We start from the raw sequence: 16,839 nt of genomic DNA on the forward strand, positions 1-16,839 counted from the left end.
GCAGGGGATGGATCTTTCAGCAAGACAATGATCCAAAACACCGCTCCAAATCTACTCAGGCATTCATGCAGAGGAACAATTACAATGTTCTGGAATGGCCATCCCAGTCCCCAGACCTGAATATCATTGTACATCTGTGGGATCATTTGAAGAGGGCTGTCCATGCTCGGTGACCATCAAACTTAACTGAACTGGAATTGTTTTGTAAAGAGGAATGGTCAAAAATACCTTCATCCAGGATCCAGGAACTCATTAAAAGCTAAAGGAAGCGACTAGAGGCAAAAGGAGGATCTACTAAATATTAAAGTCACTTTTCTGGTGAGGTGCCCATACTTATGCACCTGTCAAATTTTGTTTGAATGCAGATTGCACATTTTCTGTTAGTACAATAAACCTCATTTCAAGGCAGAAACATTACTGTGTCCAACAGTTATTACATAGATCAAACTGAAATAGCTGCTGCAAAAACACCAATTTTTACAAAACATTAAGCTTAAGATTAATAGGGGTGCCCAAACTTTTTCATATAACTGTATATACAGGATCAGTGGTACTGAGCAGTAAATAGTTTATACAGGAGCAGTGGTACTGTGCAGAATATAGTATATACAGGAGCGGTGATACTGTGCAGTATATAGTATATACAAGGGTAGTGGTACTGTGCAGTATATAGTGTATACAGGAGCAGTGGTACTATGTGTCAGGGAAATATTAATGTCAGGAAAATGTTGCTTTCCCAAGCTTCAAAGAGAAGCCGACTCCGAAATGAAATATGAAATATTGTGAGTTCCATACGTCCGACAGTAACGGGACCCATATGTTTAGTGACCAAATCAGCCCAGGAATGTATATGTAGTTTTTCAGGGCTTTAAGCAAAATCAGGGAGCTGTAGTGCAAAAACACCAGAATAGCAGATTGTGACTATGCGATGTGTGGTCTCTGACTCAAGATAAAATCATAAAGGAAAAAATGGCGTAGTTTGCACGCTTCTGCGATCAACAAGAAATGAGTTATCGCAGAAGTTAGAGTTTTTAATAAAAATATACAGGCTGGAGACCAGCCCACATGATGTCACCACAAGGGGCGTATGGGCATATCTCCCCTTAGGGATAAGAGAACCCATGCACAGTACAGAAGCACTCATTGCCAGGAGGGAATAAGAATTATAAGCAACGGGTCCTGTTCGATAACAGCATAATCCAACTGGGGAGCCCCTCCTCCACCTATATTGAATCGTCTCAGCGATTGTATAGTGTAAGTTATCTTCTTTTATTCGGTTTATTTTATGTAACTCCTTATGTATTTTAATGTCTCCTTTGTAATATGCTTGTACATATTTTTCTTGAACACTGCCTCCCTTTTGGATTAAATCTAAAATGTAATAGTCCTGTTTCTTTTGTTATGTAATCGTTCCCTTCCCCGAAGCCATACCCGCTACCAAAATGCAGACGTCCGGCCAGGCTTGTATTATATATCAAACTCGGCCGGTGGTGGCAGAGAATAATAATAATTGGGCTATCGTGAAGCTGACACTGACCGTACGGAGAGCGTTAAACACGGATTCCATGCTTTGGAACCCAGAGGTGTGACGCCATATGCTCACTGGTCGCTTACTGATACCTATGCAGTGAGTTTTCTGGATCGCGTGCTCGTGACTCCAGACGAAATACTGACAGCGTGACAGCACGGTGAGATATCGCGTGATCTCCCCGGTGTCGTCCCTGTGTTGGAATCCCTGACAAATTGGTGGCAGCAGTGGGATAATTAGTCAGGGATTCCAACACAGGGACGACACCGGGGCGATTACGCGATATGTCACCGTGCCATCACGCTGTCAGTATTTCATCCGGAGTCGCGAGCACGTGATCTAAACTACTCGCTGCGTATCAGTAAGCGACCAGTGAGCGTATGGCGTCACACCTCTGGGTTCCAAAGCATGGAATCTGTGTTTAATGCCCTCCGTACAGTCACGGCCAGCTTCACGATAGCTCAATTATTATTATTCTCTGCCACCACCGGCCGAGTTTGAAATATAATACAGGCCTGGCCGGACGCCTGCGTTTTGGTAGCGGGTATGACTTCGGGGAAAAGAACGATTACAGGACAAAAGAAACCGGACTATTACATTTTAGATTTAATCCAAAAGGAAGGCAGTGTTCAAGAAAAATATATACAAGTATGTTACAAAGGAGACATTAAAATACATAAGGAGTTACATAAAATAAACAGGATAAAAGAAGATAACTTACACTATACGATCGCTGAGACGATTCAATATAGGTGGAGGAAGGGCTCCCCAGTTGGATTATGCTGTTATTGAACAGGACCCGTTGCTTATAATTCTTATACCCCCTGGCAATGAGTGCTCCTGTATTCTCCATGGGTTCTCTTATACCTAAGGGGAGATCTGCCCACACGCCCCTTGTGGTGACATCATGTGGGCCGGTATCCAGCCTGTACATTTTTATTAAACACGCTAACTTCTGCGATACCTCATTTCTTGTTGATCGCAGAAGAGTGCAAACTGCGCCATTTTTTCCCTTATAATTTTATCTTTAGTTAGTGACCACACATCGCATAGTCACAGTCTGCTATTCTGGTGTTTTTGCGCTACAGCTCCCTGATTTTGCTTACAGCCCTGAAAAACTATATATACATTCCTGGGCTGATTTGGTCACTAAACACATTGGTCCCGTTACTGTCGGACGTACGGAACTAACAATATTTCATTTCGGAGTCGGCGCGGCTGGAAATTTCTGTTAAACTCTCCTTGAAGCTTGGGAAAGCAACTTTCCCAGTTACACGTGAATTAGTGCAACCCTGCCAGTAATTACCCCCCTGCGTGTGCCAGGGACAAGATGCTTGCTTCTAAATGAAGTTATAACACTCCTTGGCTGGCATTTGTTTGTGTAAGCTATTTCTCAGGCGTGTGTTAATTGGGACTTTTGTGCTGAGCAGAAGGGGAATAAGGGAGGGGGGGTGAACATCTATGTCAGGCAAATGTGGAAGAACATTTTCCTGACATTATTATTTCCCTGACACTGTGCAGCATATAGTATATACAGGAGAGGTGGTTCTGTGCAGCATATAGTATATATACAGGAGCAGTGGTACTGTGCACTATATAGTATATACAGGAGCAGTGGTACTGTGCACTATATAGTATATACAGGAGCGGTGGTACTGTGCAGAATATAGTATATACAGGAGCGGTGGTACTGTGCAGTATATAGTATATACAGGAGCGGTGGTTCTGTGCAGCATATAGTATATATACAGGAGCAGTGGTACTGTGCAGTATACAGTATATACAGGAGCAGTGGTACTGTGCAGTATATAGTATATACAGGAGCAGTGGTACTGTGCACTATATAGTATATACAGGAGCGGTGGTACTGTGCAGAATATAGTATATACAGGAGCGGTGGTACTATGTAGTATATAGTATATAGAGGAGCAGTGATACTGTGCAGTATATAGTATACACAGGAGCTGTGATACAGTGTCAGTAACTGAAGGATACGACAGGCGTAACCAGGTTGTCAGCCGAGCCAAGAACAAGCTGCCACCCTGGGAGAACTCTTGCTCCAGCTCTGGAGCCGTCTTCCCCCGGTTGTAGGTGATGAAGTTGTTCAGGATCCGGCTCCGCGTCACTTTGTTCCCGTTGTCCCATTCTTTATAAAACGTCATGAGGCGACTGATGGCTTCCTGCTCCCTGACAGACGACATGAAGATTAGATCCTGCGGAGGATGAACTGCGGTTAGCGGTAATGGTCCAGTCACTGGTGGTAAGAATGGCGCATTGCACGTCACTTCATCACACGGGGAGATGCAGCAATAGAGGTGCCATGTTTCCCTACGTGCACCATCTGCTCATGACTAGCCTTCTCTGCTCATGACTAGCCCTCTCTGCTCATGACTAGCATTGTCTGCTCATGACTAGCCCACTCTGCTTTTGACTAGCCTACTCTGCTCATGACTAGCCCCCTCTGCTCATGACTAGCCTTCTCTGCTCATGACTAGCATTCTCTGCTCATGACTAGCCCTCTCTGCTCATGACTAGCATTTTCTGCTCATGACTAGCCCTCTCTGCTCATGACTAGCCCTCTCTGCTCATGACTAGCATTCTCTGCTCATGACTAGCCCTCTCTGCTCATGACTAGCCCTCTCTACTCATGACTAGCCCACTCTGCTCATGACTAGCCCACTCTGCTCATTACTAGCCCCCTCTGCTCATGACTAGCATTCTCTGCTCATGACTAGCCCTCTCTGCTCATGACTAGCCCCCTCTGCTCATGACTAGCCCCCTCTGCTCATGACTAGCCCCCTCTGCTCATGACTAGCCCACTCTGCTCATGACTAGCCTTCTCTGCTCATGACTAGCCCATTCTGCTCATGACTAGCCCTCTCTGCTCATGACTAGCCCTCTCTGCTCATGACTAGCCCACTCTGCTCATGACTAGCCCACTCTGCTCATGACTAGCCTTCTCTGCTCATGACTAGCCCACTCTGCTCATGACTAGCCCCCTCTGCTCATGACTAGCATTCTCTGCTCATGACTAGCCCTCTCTGCTCATGACTAGCATTCTCTGCTCATGACTAGCCCCCTCTGCTCATGACTAGCCCACTCTGCTCATGACTAGCCCCCTCTGCTCATGACTAGCATTCTCTGCTCATGACTAGCCCTCTCTGCTCATGACTAGCATTCTCTGCTCATGACTAGCCCCTTCTGCTCATGACTAGCTTTCTCTGTTCATGACTAGCCCTCTCTGCTGATGACTTGGTTTTTATCTTTGGTTCTGTCTGTAAGATGACCACAGTGTGAACGCGCCCCTATACACTGCACTTATTATACCAACCGACTCCAGAGCAAGTTTTTTGGTTTTAACACATTGTAAATATAGGGGGAGATTCACATGACTGCAAGCGAGAGAGCTACCGTATCTAATCCACTCTTGTGTGATACTGGCTGCTGTATCTGATGCTATCCTGTGTGATACTGGCTGCAGCATATAATCCCGTCCTGTGTGATACTGGCAGCTGTATCTAATCCTATCCTGTGTGATACTGGCCGCTGTATCTAATCCTGCTGTGTGTGATACTCCCTGCTGTATCTAATCTTGCCCTGTGATACTCCCTGCAGTATCTAATCCTGCCCTGTGTGATACTCCTTGCTGTATATAATCCTCTATGCGATACTCCCTGCTGTATCTCATCCCGTGATACTCCCTGCTGTATCTAATCCCGTTCTGTGTGATACTGGCTGCTGTATCTAATCCTATCCTGTGTGATATTGGCCACTGTATCTAATCTTGCCCTGTGATACTCCCTGCTCTATCTAATCCTGCCTTGTGTGATACTCCTTGTATCTAATCCTCTGTGTGATACTCCCTGCTGTATCTAATCCTTTGTGATACTCCCTGCTGTATCTAATCCCATCCTGTGTGATACTGGCTGCTGTATCTAATCCTATCCTGTGTGATATTGGCCACTGTATCTAATCTTGTCCTGTGATACTCCCTGCTGTATCTAATCCTGCCTTGTGTGATACTCCTTGTTGTATCTAATCCTCTGTGTGATACTCCCTGCTGTATCTAATCCTCTGTGATACTCCCTGCTGTATCTAATGCCATCCTGTGTGATACTCCCACCTATATCTAACCCCATCCTGTGTGATACTCCCTGCTGTATCTAATCCTCCCCTGTGTGATACTTCCTGCTGTATCTAATTCTGCCATGCGTGATACTCCCTGCTGTATCTAATCCTCTGTACGATACTCCCTGCTGTATCTAATCCTCTGTACGATACTCCCTGCTGTATCTAATCCTCTGTTATACTCCCTGCTGTATATAATCCCATCCTGTGTGATACTCCCAGCTACAGTCATATGAAAAAGTTTGGGCACCCCTATTAATCTTAAGCTTAATGTTTTATAAAAATTGGTGTTTTTGCAGCAGCTCTTTCAGTTTGATATATGTAATAACTGTTGGACACAGTAATGTTTCTGCCTTGAAATGAGGTTTATTGTACTAACAGAAAATGTGCAATCTGCATTCAAACAAAATTTGACAGGTGCATAAGTATGGGCACCTCACCAGAAAAGTGACATTAATATTTAGTAGATCCTCCTTTTGCCTCTAGTCGCTTCCTGTAGCTTTTAATGATTTCCTGGATCCTGGATGAAGGTATTTTTGACCATTCCTCTTTACAAAACAATTCCAGTTCAGTTAAGTTTGATGGTCGCCGAGCATGGACAGCCCTCTTCAAATGATCCCACAGATGTTCAATGATATTCAGGTCTGGGGACTGGGATGGCCATTCCAGAACATTGTAATTGTTCCTCTGCATGAATGCCTGAGTAGATTTGGAGCGGTGTTTTGGATCATTGTCTTGCTGAAAGATCCATCCCCTGCGTAACTTCAACTTTATCACTGATTCTTGAACATTATTGTCAAGAATCTGCAGATACTGAGTGGAATCCATGCGTCCCTCAACTTTAACAAGATTCCCGGTGCCGGCATTGGCCACACAGCCCCAAAGCATGAGGGAACCTCCACCAAATTTTACTGTGGGTAGCAAGTGTTTTTCTTGGAATGCTGTGTTTTTTTGCCGTCATGCATAACGCCTTTTTGTATGACCAAACAACTCAATCTTGGTTTCATCAGTCCACAGGACCTTCTTCCAAAAAGAAATTGGCTTCTCCAAATGTGCTTTTGCATACCTCAGCCGACTCTGTTTGTGGCGTGCTTGCAGAAACGGCTTCTTTCGCATCACTCTCCCATACAGCTTCTCCTTGTGCAAAGTGCGTTGTATAGTTGACCGATGCACAGTGACACCATCTGCAGCAAGTTGATGCTGCAGCTCTCTGGAGGTAGTCTGAGGATTGTCCTTGACTGATCTCACCATTCTTCTTCTCTGCCTTTCTGATGTTTTTCTTGGCCTGCCACTTCTGGCCTTAACAAGAACTGTCCCTGTGTTTTTCCATTTCCTTACTATGTTCCTCACAGTGGAAACTGACAGGTTAAATCTCTGAGACAGCTTTTTGTATCCTTCCCCTGAACAACTATGTTGAATAATCTTTGTTTTCAGATCATTTGACAGTTGTTTTGAGGAGCCCATGATGCCACTCTTCAGAGGAGATTCAAACAGGAGAACAACTTGCAAGTGGCCACTTTAAGTAGCTTTTCTCATGATTGCATACACCTGGCTCTGAAGTTCAAAGCTCAATGAGGTTACAAAACCAAAAAAAGTGCTTTAGTAAGTCAGTAAAAAGTAGGTAGGAGTATTTAAAACTAGAAAATGATAAGGGTGCCCATACTTATGCACCTGTCAAATTTTGTTTGAATGCAGATTGCACATTTTCTGTTAGTACAATAAACCTCATTTCAAGGCAGAAACATTACTGTGTCCAACAGTTATTACATAGATCAAACTGAAATAGCTGTTGCAAAAACACCAATTTTTATAAAACATTAAGCTTAAGATTAATAGGGGTGCCCAAACTTTTTCATATAACTGTATATCTAACCCCATCCTGTGTGATACTCCCTGGTGTATCTAATTCTGCCCTGTGTGATACTCCCTACTGTATCTAATCATTCCCTGTGTGACACTCCCTGCTGTATCTAATCCTGTTCTGTGTGATACTCTCTGCTGTATCTAATCCTGCCCTGTGGGATACTCCCTGCTGTATCTAATCCCATCCTGTGTGATACTCCCTGCTGTATCTAATCATGCCCTGTGTGATACTCCCTGCTGTATCTAATCCAGTCCAGTGTTATACTTCCTGCTGTATCTAATACTCTGTGTGATACTCACTGTTGTATCTAATCCTGCCTTGTGTAATACTCCCTGCTGTATCTAATCCTGCCCTGTGTGATACTCCATACTGTATCTAATCCTGCCCTGTGTGATACTCCCTGCTGTATCTAATCCTCTCTGTGTGATACTGGCTGCTGTTTCTAATCCTGCCGTGTGATACTCACTGTTGTATCTAATCCTGCCCTGTGTGATACTCCATACTGTATCTAATCCTGCCCTGTGTGATACTCCCTTCTGTATCTAATCCCATCCTGTGTGATACTCCCTGCTGTATCTAATCCTGCCCTGTGATAGTCCCTGCTGTATCTAATCCTGCCCTGTGTGATACTGGCTGCTGTATCTAATCCTATCCTGTGTGATATTGGCCACTGTATCTAATCTTGTCCTGTGATACTCCCTGCTGTATCTAATCCTGCCTTGTGTGATACTCCTTGTTGTATCTAATCCTCTGTGTGAAACTCCATGCTGTATCTAATCCTCTGTGATACTCCCTTCTGTATCTAATCCCATCCTGTGTGATACTCCCTGCTGTATCTAATCCTCCCCTGTGTGATACTTCCTGCTGTATCTAATCCTGCCATGTGTGATACTCCCTGCTGTATCTAATCCTCTGTACGATACTCCCTGCTGTATCTAATCCTCTGTGATACTACCACCTATATCTAACCCCATCCTGTGTGATACTCCCTGCTGTATCTAATCCTCCCCTGTGTGATACTTCCTGCTGTATCTAATCCTGCCATGTGTGATACTCCCTGCTGTATCTAATCCTCTGTACGATACTCCCTGCTGTATCTAATCCTCTGTGATACTCTCAGCTATATCTAACCCCATCCTGTGTGATACTCCCTGGTGTATCTAATTCTGCCCTGTGTGATACTCCCTACTGTATCTAATCATTCCCTGTGTGACACTCCCTGCTGTATCTAATCCTGCCCTGTGGGATACTCCCTGCTGTATCTAATCCCATCCTGTGTGATACTCCCTGCTGTATCTAATCCTGCCCTGTGTGATACCTTCTGCTGTATCTAATCATGCCCTGTGTGATACTCCCTGTTGTATCTAATCTTGCCCTGTGTGATACTCCCTGCTGTATCTAATCCTGTCCTGTTATACTTCCTGCTGTATCTTATCCTCTGTGTGATACTCACTGTTGTATCTAATCCTGTCCTGTTATACCCCCTGCTGTATTTAATCCTGTCTTGTGTTATACTCCCTGCTGTATCTAATCCTGCCCTGTGTGATACTCCCTGCTGTATCTAACCCTGCCCTGTGTGATACTGCCTGCTGTATCTAATTTTGCCCTGTGTGATACTCCCTGCTGTATCTAATCCAGTCCAGTGTTATACTTCCTGCTGTATCTAATACTCTGTGTGATACTCCCTGCTGTATCTAATCCTGCCCTGTGTGATACTCCCTGCTGTATCTAATCCTGCCCTGTGTGATACTCCCTGATGTATCTATTCCCATCCTGTGTGATACTCACTGTTGTATTTAATCCTGCCTTGTGTAATACTCCCTGCTGTATCTAATCCTCTCTGTGTGATACTCCCTGCTGTTTCTAATCCTGCCCTGTGTGATACTCCATACTGTATCTAATCCTGCCCTGTGTGATACTCCCTTCTGTATCTAATCCCATCCTGTGTGATACTCCCTGCTGTATCTAATCCTGCCCTGTGATACTCCCTGCTGTATCTAATCCTGCCCTGTGTGATACTCCATACTGTATATAATCCTGCCCTGTGTGATACTCCATGCTGTATCTAATCCTCTCTGTGTGATACTGGTTGTTGTTTCTAATCCTGCCGTGTGATATTCCCTACTGTATCTAATCAAACCCTGTGTGATACTCCCTACTGTATCTAATCATCCCCTGTGTGATACTCTCTGTTGTATCTAATCCTGCCCTGTGTGATACTCCCTGCTGTATCTAATCCCATGCTGTGTGATACTCCCTGCTGTTTCTAATCCTGCCCTGTGTGATACTCCCTGCTGTATCTAATCCCATGCTGTGTGATACTCCCTGCTGTATCTAATCCCATGCTGTGTGATACTCCCTGCTGTATCTAATTCTGCCCCGTGATACTCCCTGCAGTATCTAATCCTGGCCTGTGATACTCCCTGCTGTATCTAATCCTGTCCTGTGTGATACTCCATGCTGTATCTAATCCTCTCTGTGTGATACTGGATGCTGTATCTGACTCTGCCCTGTGATACTCCCTCCTGTATCTGATCCCATCCAGTGTGATACTCTCTGCTGTATCTGATCCCATCCTGTGTGATACTCCCTGCTGTATCTAATCCTGCCCTGTGATACTCCCTGCTGTATCTAATCCTGCCCTGTGATACTCCCTGCTGTATCTAATCCTGCCCTGTGATACTCCCTGCTGTATCTAATCCTGCCCTGTGTGATACTCCCTGCTGTATCTAATCCTGCTCTGTGTGATACTCCCTGCTGTATCTAATCCTGCCCTGTGTGATACTCCCTGCTGTATCTAACCCCATCCTGTGTGATACTCCCTGCTGTTTCTAATCCTGCCCTGTGATACTCCCTACTGTATCTAATCCTGCCCTGTGATACTCCCAGCTGTATCTGATCCTGTCCTGTGATACTCCCTGCTGTATCTAATCCAGCCCTGTGATACTCCCTGATGTATCTAATCCTGCCCTGTGATACTCCCTGATGTATCTAATCATGCCCTGTGTGATACTCTCTGTTGTATCTAATCCTGCCCTGTGATACTCCCTGCTGTTTCTAATCCTGCCCTGTGTGATACTCCCTGCTGTATCTAATCCAGCCCTGTGATACTCCCTGCTGTATCTGATCCTGCCCTGTGATACTCCCTGCTGTATCTAATCCTGCCCTGTGTGATACTCCATGCTGTATCTAATCCAGCCCTGTGATACTCCCTACTGTATCTAATCATGCCCTGTGTGATACTCTTTTTTTGTATCTAATCCTGCCCTGTGATACTCCCTGCTGTTTCTAATCCTGCCCTGTGTGATACTTCCTGCTGTATCTAATCCAGCCCTGTGATACTCCCTCCTGTATCTGATCCCATCCTGTGTGATACTCTCTGCTGTATCTGATCCCATCCTGTGTGATACTCTCTGCTATATCTGATCCTCTCTGTGTGATACTCCTTGCTGTATCTAATCCTGCCCTGTGATACTCCCAGCTGTATCTAATCCCATCCTGTGCCTGCTGTATCTGATCTTCTCTGTGTGATACTCCCTGCTGTATCTTATCCTGCCCTGTGATACTCCCTGTTGTATCTAATCCTGCCCTGTGATACTCCCTGTTGTATCTGATCATATCCTGTGTGATACTCCCTGCTGTATCTGATCCTCTCTGTGTGATACACCCTGCTGTATCTAATCCTGCCCAGTGATACTCCCTGCTGTATCTAATCCTGCCCTGTGATACTCCCTGCCGTATCTAATCCTGCCCTGTGATACTCCCTGCTGTATCTGATCCTGCCCTGATACTCCCTGATGTATATAATCCCATCCTGTGTGATACTCCCTGCTGTATCTGATCCCATCCTGTGTGATACTCTCTGTTGTATCTAATTATGCCCTGTGATACCCCCTGCTGTTTCTAATCCTGCCCTGTGTGATACTCCCTACTGTATCTAATCATCCCCTGTGTGACACTCTCTGTTGTATCTAATCCTGCCCTGTGTGATACTCCCTGCTGTATCTAATCCCATGCTATGTGATACTCCCTGTTGTTTCTAATCCTGCCCTGTGTGATACTCCCTGCTGTATCTGACCCTGGCCTTTGTGATACTCCCTGCTGTATCTGACCCTGCGCTGTGTGATACTGCCTTCTGTATCTGATCCTGCCTTGTGTGATACTCCCTACTGTATCTAATCATCCCCTGTGTGATACTCCCTGCTGTATCTAATCCCATGCTGTGTGATACTCCCTGCTGTTTCTAATCCTGCCCTGTGTGATACTCCCTGCTGTATCTGACCCTGCCCTGTGTGATACTCCCTGCTGTATCTGATCCTGCCTTGTGTGATACTCCCTGCTGTATCTGATCCTGCTCCGTGTGATACTCCCTGCTGTATCTGATCCTGCCTTGTGTGATACTCCCTGCTGTATCTGATCCTGCCCTGTGATACTCCCTGCCGTATCTGATCCTGCCCTGTGATACTCCCTGCTGTATCTCATCTTCTCTATGTGATACTCCTGCTGTATCTGATCCTGCCTTGTGTGATACTCCCTACTGTATCTAATCATCCCCTGTGTGATACTCTCTGTTGTATCAAATCCGGCCCTGTGTGATACTCTCTGTTGTATCTAATCCTGCCCTGTGTGATACTCCCTGCTGTATCTAATCCCATGCTGTGTGATACTCCCTGCTGTATCTGACCCTGCCCTGTGTGATACTCCCTGCTGTATCTGATCCTGCCCCGTGTGATACTCCCTGCTGTATCTGATCCTGCCTTGTGTGATACTCCCTGCTGTATCTGATCTTCTCTGTGTGATACTCCCTGCTGTATCTGATCCTGCCCTGTGATACTCCCTGCTGTATCTGATCCTGCCCTGTGATACTCCCTGCTGTATCTGATCCTGCCCTGTGGTACTCCCTGCTGTATCTGATCCTGCCCTGTGATACTCCCTGCTGTATCTGATCCTGTCCTGTGATACTCCCTGCTGTATCTGATCTTCTGTGTGATACTCCCTGCTGTATCTGATCCTGCCCTGTGATACGCCCTGCTGTATCTGATCCTGCCCTGTGATACTCCCTGCTGTATCTGATCCTGCCCTGTGATACTCCCTGCTGTATCTGATCCTGCCCTGTGATACTCCCTGCTGTATCTCATCTTCTCTGTGTGATACTCCTGCTGTATCTGATCCTGCCTTGTGTGATACTCCCTACTGTATCTAATCATCCCCTGTGTGATACTCTCTGTTGTATCAAATCCGGCCCTGTGTGATACTCCCTGCTGTATCTAATCCCATGCTGTGTGATACTCCCTGCTGTATCTGACCCTGCCCTGTGTGATACTCCCTGCTGTATCTGATCCTGCCCCGTGTGATACTCCCTGCTGTATCTGATCCTGCCTTGTGTGATACTCCCTGCTGTATCTGATCTTCTCTGTGTGATACTCCCTGCTGTATCTGATCCTGCCCTGTGATACTCCCTGCTGTATCTGATCCTGCCCTGTGGTACTCCCTGCTGTATCTGATCCTGCCCTGTGATACTCCCTGCTGTATCTGATCCTGCCCTGTGATACTCCCTGCTGTATCTGATCCTGCCCTGTGATACTCCCTGCTGTATCTGATCTTCTCTGTGTGATACTCTCTGCTGTATCTGATCCTGCCCTGTGATACTCCCTGCTGTATCTGATCTTGCTCTGTGATACTCCCTGCTGTATCTGATCCTGCCCTGTGATACTCCCTGCTGTATCTGATCCTGCCCTGTGATACTCCCTGCTGTATCTGATCTTCTCTGCGTGATACTCCCTGCTGTATCTGATCCTGCCCTGTGATACTCCCTGTTGTATCTGATCTGCTCTGTGTGATACTCCCTGCTGTATCTAATCCTGCCCTGTGATACTCCCTGCTGTATCTGATCTTCTCTGTGTGATACTCCCTCCTGTATCTAATCCTGCCCTGTGATACTCCCTGCTGTATCTGATCTTCTCTGTGTGATACTCCCTGCTGTATCTAATCCTGCCCTGTGATACTCCCTGCTGTATCTAATCCTGCCCTGTGTGATACTCCCTGCTGTATCTAATCCTGCTGTGTGATACTCCCTGCTGTATCTAATCCTGCCCTGTGTGATACTCCCTGCTGTATCTAATCCTGCCCTGTGTGATACTCCCTGCTGTATCTAATCCTGCCCTGTGATACTCCCAGCGGTATCTGATCCTGTCCTGTGATACTCCCTGCTGTATCTAATCCAGCCCTGTGATACTCCCTGATGTATCTAATCCTGCCCTGTGATACTCCCTGGTGTATCTAATCATGCCCTGTGTGATACTCTCTGTTGTATCTAATCCAGCCCTGTGATACTCCCTGCTGTTTCTAATCCTGCCCTGTGTGATACTCCCTGCTGTATCTAATCCTGCCCTGTGATACTCCCTACTGTATCTAATCATGCCCTGTGTGATACTCCCTGCTGTATCTAATCCAGCCCTGTGATACTCCCTGCTGTATCTAATCCAGCCCTGTGATACTCCCTACTGTATCTAATCATGCCCTGTGTGATACTCTTTTTTGTATCTAATCCTGCCCTGTGATACTCCCTGCTGTATCTAATCCTGCCCTGTGATACTCCCTGCTGTATCTGATCCTGTCCTGTGATACTCCCTGCTGTATCTAATCCTTCCCTGTGTGATACTCCCTGCTGTATCTAATCCTGCCCTGTGATACTCCCTGCTGTATCTGATCCTGTCCTGTGATACTCCCTGCTGTATCTAATCCAGCCCTGTGATACTCCCTGATGTATCTAATCATGCCCTGTGTGATACTCTCTGTTGTATCTAATCCTGCCCTGTGATACTCCCTGCTGTTTCTAATCCTGCCCTGTGTGATACTCCCTGCTGTATCTAATCCTGCCCTGTGATACTCCCTACTGTATCTAATCATGCCCTGTGTGATACTCCCTGCTGTATCTAATCCTGCCCTGTGATACTCCCTGCTGTATCTGATCTTCTCTGTGTGATACTCCCTGCTGTTTCTAATCCTGCCCTGTGTGATACTCCCTGCTGTATCTAATCCTGCCCTGTGATACTCCCTGCTGTATCTGATCCTGCCCTGTGATACTCCCTGCTGTATCTAATCCTGCCCTGTGATACTCCCTGCTGTATCTAATCCTGCCCTGTGATACTCCCTGCTGTATCTAATCCTGCCCTGTGATACTCCCTGTTGTATCTGATCTTCTCTGTGTGATACTCCCTGCTGTTTCTAATCCTGCCCTGTGATACTCCCTGCTGTTTCTAATCCTGCCCTGTGTGATACTCCCTGCTGTATCTAATCCTGCCCTGTGATACTCCCTGCTGTATCTGATCCTGCCCTGTGATACTCCCTGCTGTATCTAATCCTGCCCTGTGATACTCCCTGCTGTATCTAATCCTGCCCTGTGATACTCCCTGCTGTATCTAATCCTGCCCTGTGTGATACTCCATGCTATATCTAATCCTCTCTGTGTGATACTCTCTGCTGTATCTGACTCTGCCCTGTGATACTCCCTCCTGTATCTGATCCCATCCTGTGTGATACTCTCTGCTATATCTGATCCTCTCTGTGTGATACTCCTTGCTGTATCTAATCCTGCCCTGTGATACTCCCTGCTGTATCTCATCCCATCCTGTGTGACACTCCCAGCTGTATCTAATCCCATCCTGTGCCTGCTGTATCTGATCTTCTCTGTGTGATACTCCCTGCTGTATCTTATCCTGCCCTGTGATACTCCCTGTTGTATCTAATCCTGCCCTGTGATACTCCCTGTTGTATCTGATCATATCCTGTGTGATACTCCCTGCTGTATCTGATCCTCTCTGTGTGATACACCCTGCTGTATCTAATCCTGCCCAGTGATACTCCCTGCTGTATCTAATCCTGCCCTGTGATACTCCCTGCCGTATCTAATCCTGCCCTGTGATACTCCCTACTGTATCTGATCCTGCCCTGATACTCCCTGATGTATATAATCCCATCCTGTGTGATACTCTCTGTTGTATCTAATTCTGCCCTGTGATACCCCCTGCTGTTTCTAATCCTGCCCTGTGTGATACTCCCTACTGTATCTAATCATCCCATGTGTGATACTCTCTGTTGTATCTAATCCTGCCCTGTGTGATACTCCCTGCTGTATCTAATCCCATGCTATGTGATACTCCCTGTTGTTTCTAATCCTGCCCTGTGTGATACTCCCTGCTGTATCTGACCCTGCCCTGTGTGATACTCCCTGCTGTATCTGACCCTGCGCTGTGTGATACTCTCTGCTGTATCTGATCCTGCCCCGTGTGATACTCCCTACTGTATCTAATCATCCCCTGTGTGATACTCCCTGCTGTATCTAATCCCATGCTGTGTGATACTCCCTGCTGTTTCTAATCCTGCCCTGTGTGATACTCCCTGCTGTATCTGATCCTGCCTTGTGTGATACTCCCTGCTGTATCTGATCCTGCTCCGTGTGATACTCCCTGCTGTATCTGATCCTGCCTTGTGTGATACTCCCTGCTGTATCTGATCCTGCCCTGTGATACTCCCTGCTGTATCTGATCCTGCCCTGTGATACTCCCTGCTGTATCTGATCTTCTCTGTGTGATACTCCCTGCTGTATCTGATCCTGCCTTGTGTGATACTCCCTACTGTATCTAATCATCCCCTGTGTGATACTCTCTGTTGTATCAAATCCGGCCCTGTGTGATACTCTCTGTTGTATCTAATCCTGCCCTGTGTGATACTCCCTGCTGTATCTAATCCCATGCTGTGTGATACTCCCTGCTGTATCTGACCCTGCCCTGTGTGATACTCCCTGCTGTATCTGATCTTCTCTGTGTGATACTCCCTGCTGTATCTGATCCTGCCCTGTGATACTCCTTGCTGTATCTGATCCTGCCCTGTGATACTCCCTGCTGTATCTGATCCTGCCCTGTGATACTCCCTGCTGTATCTGATCTTCTCTGTGTGATACTCTCTGCTGTATCTGATCCTGCCCTGTGATACTCCCTGCTGTATCTGATCCTGCTCTGTGATACTCCCTGCTGTATCTGATCCTGCCCTGTGATACTCCCTGCTGTATCTGATCCTGCCCTGTGATACTCCCTGCTGTATCTGATCTTCTCTGCGTGATACTCCCTGCTGTATCTGATCCTGCCATGTGATACTCCCTGCTGTATCTGATCTGCTCTGTGTGATACTCCCTGCTGTATCTAATCCTGCCCTGTGATACTCCTTGCTGTATCTGATCTTCTCTGTGTGATACTCCCTGCTGTATCTAATCCTGCCCTGTGATACTACCTGCTGTATCTGATCTTCTCTGTGTGATACT

The 16,839-nt window shown here is 46.3% G+C and overlaps 1 protein-coding gene across 1 annotated transcript in view; it reads right to left on the minus strand.

The window, feature by feature from the left end:
* Positions 1-16,839, minus strand: part of ARMH1 (armadillo like helical domain containing 1) — a 40,861-nt gene that overhangs the window by 17,874 nt on the left and 6,148 nt on the right. The window contains exon 2 of the mRNA XM_073644024.1: positions 3,524-3,741. Within this exon, the coding sequence (XP_073500125.1) occupies positions 3,524-3,729 (206 nt within the window). The 5' untranslated portion in view covers positions 3,730-3,741. The remainder of the gene's footprint in view (positions 1-3,523; positions 3,742-16,839) is intronic.

This window comes from Phyllobates terribilis, unplaced genomic scaffold, assembly GCF_046119375.1.
Source record: "Phyllobates terribilis strain yellow unplaced genomic scaffold, ASM4611937v1 Scaffold_8__6_contigs__length_399053987, whole genome shotgun sequence".
NCBI lineage: Eukaryota > Metazoa > Chordata > Amphibia > Anura > Dendrobatidae > Phyllobates > Phyllobates terribilis.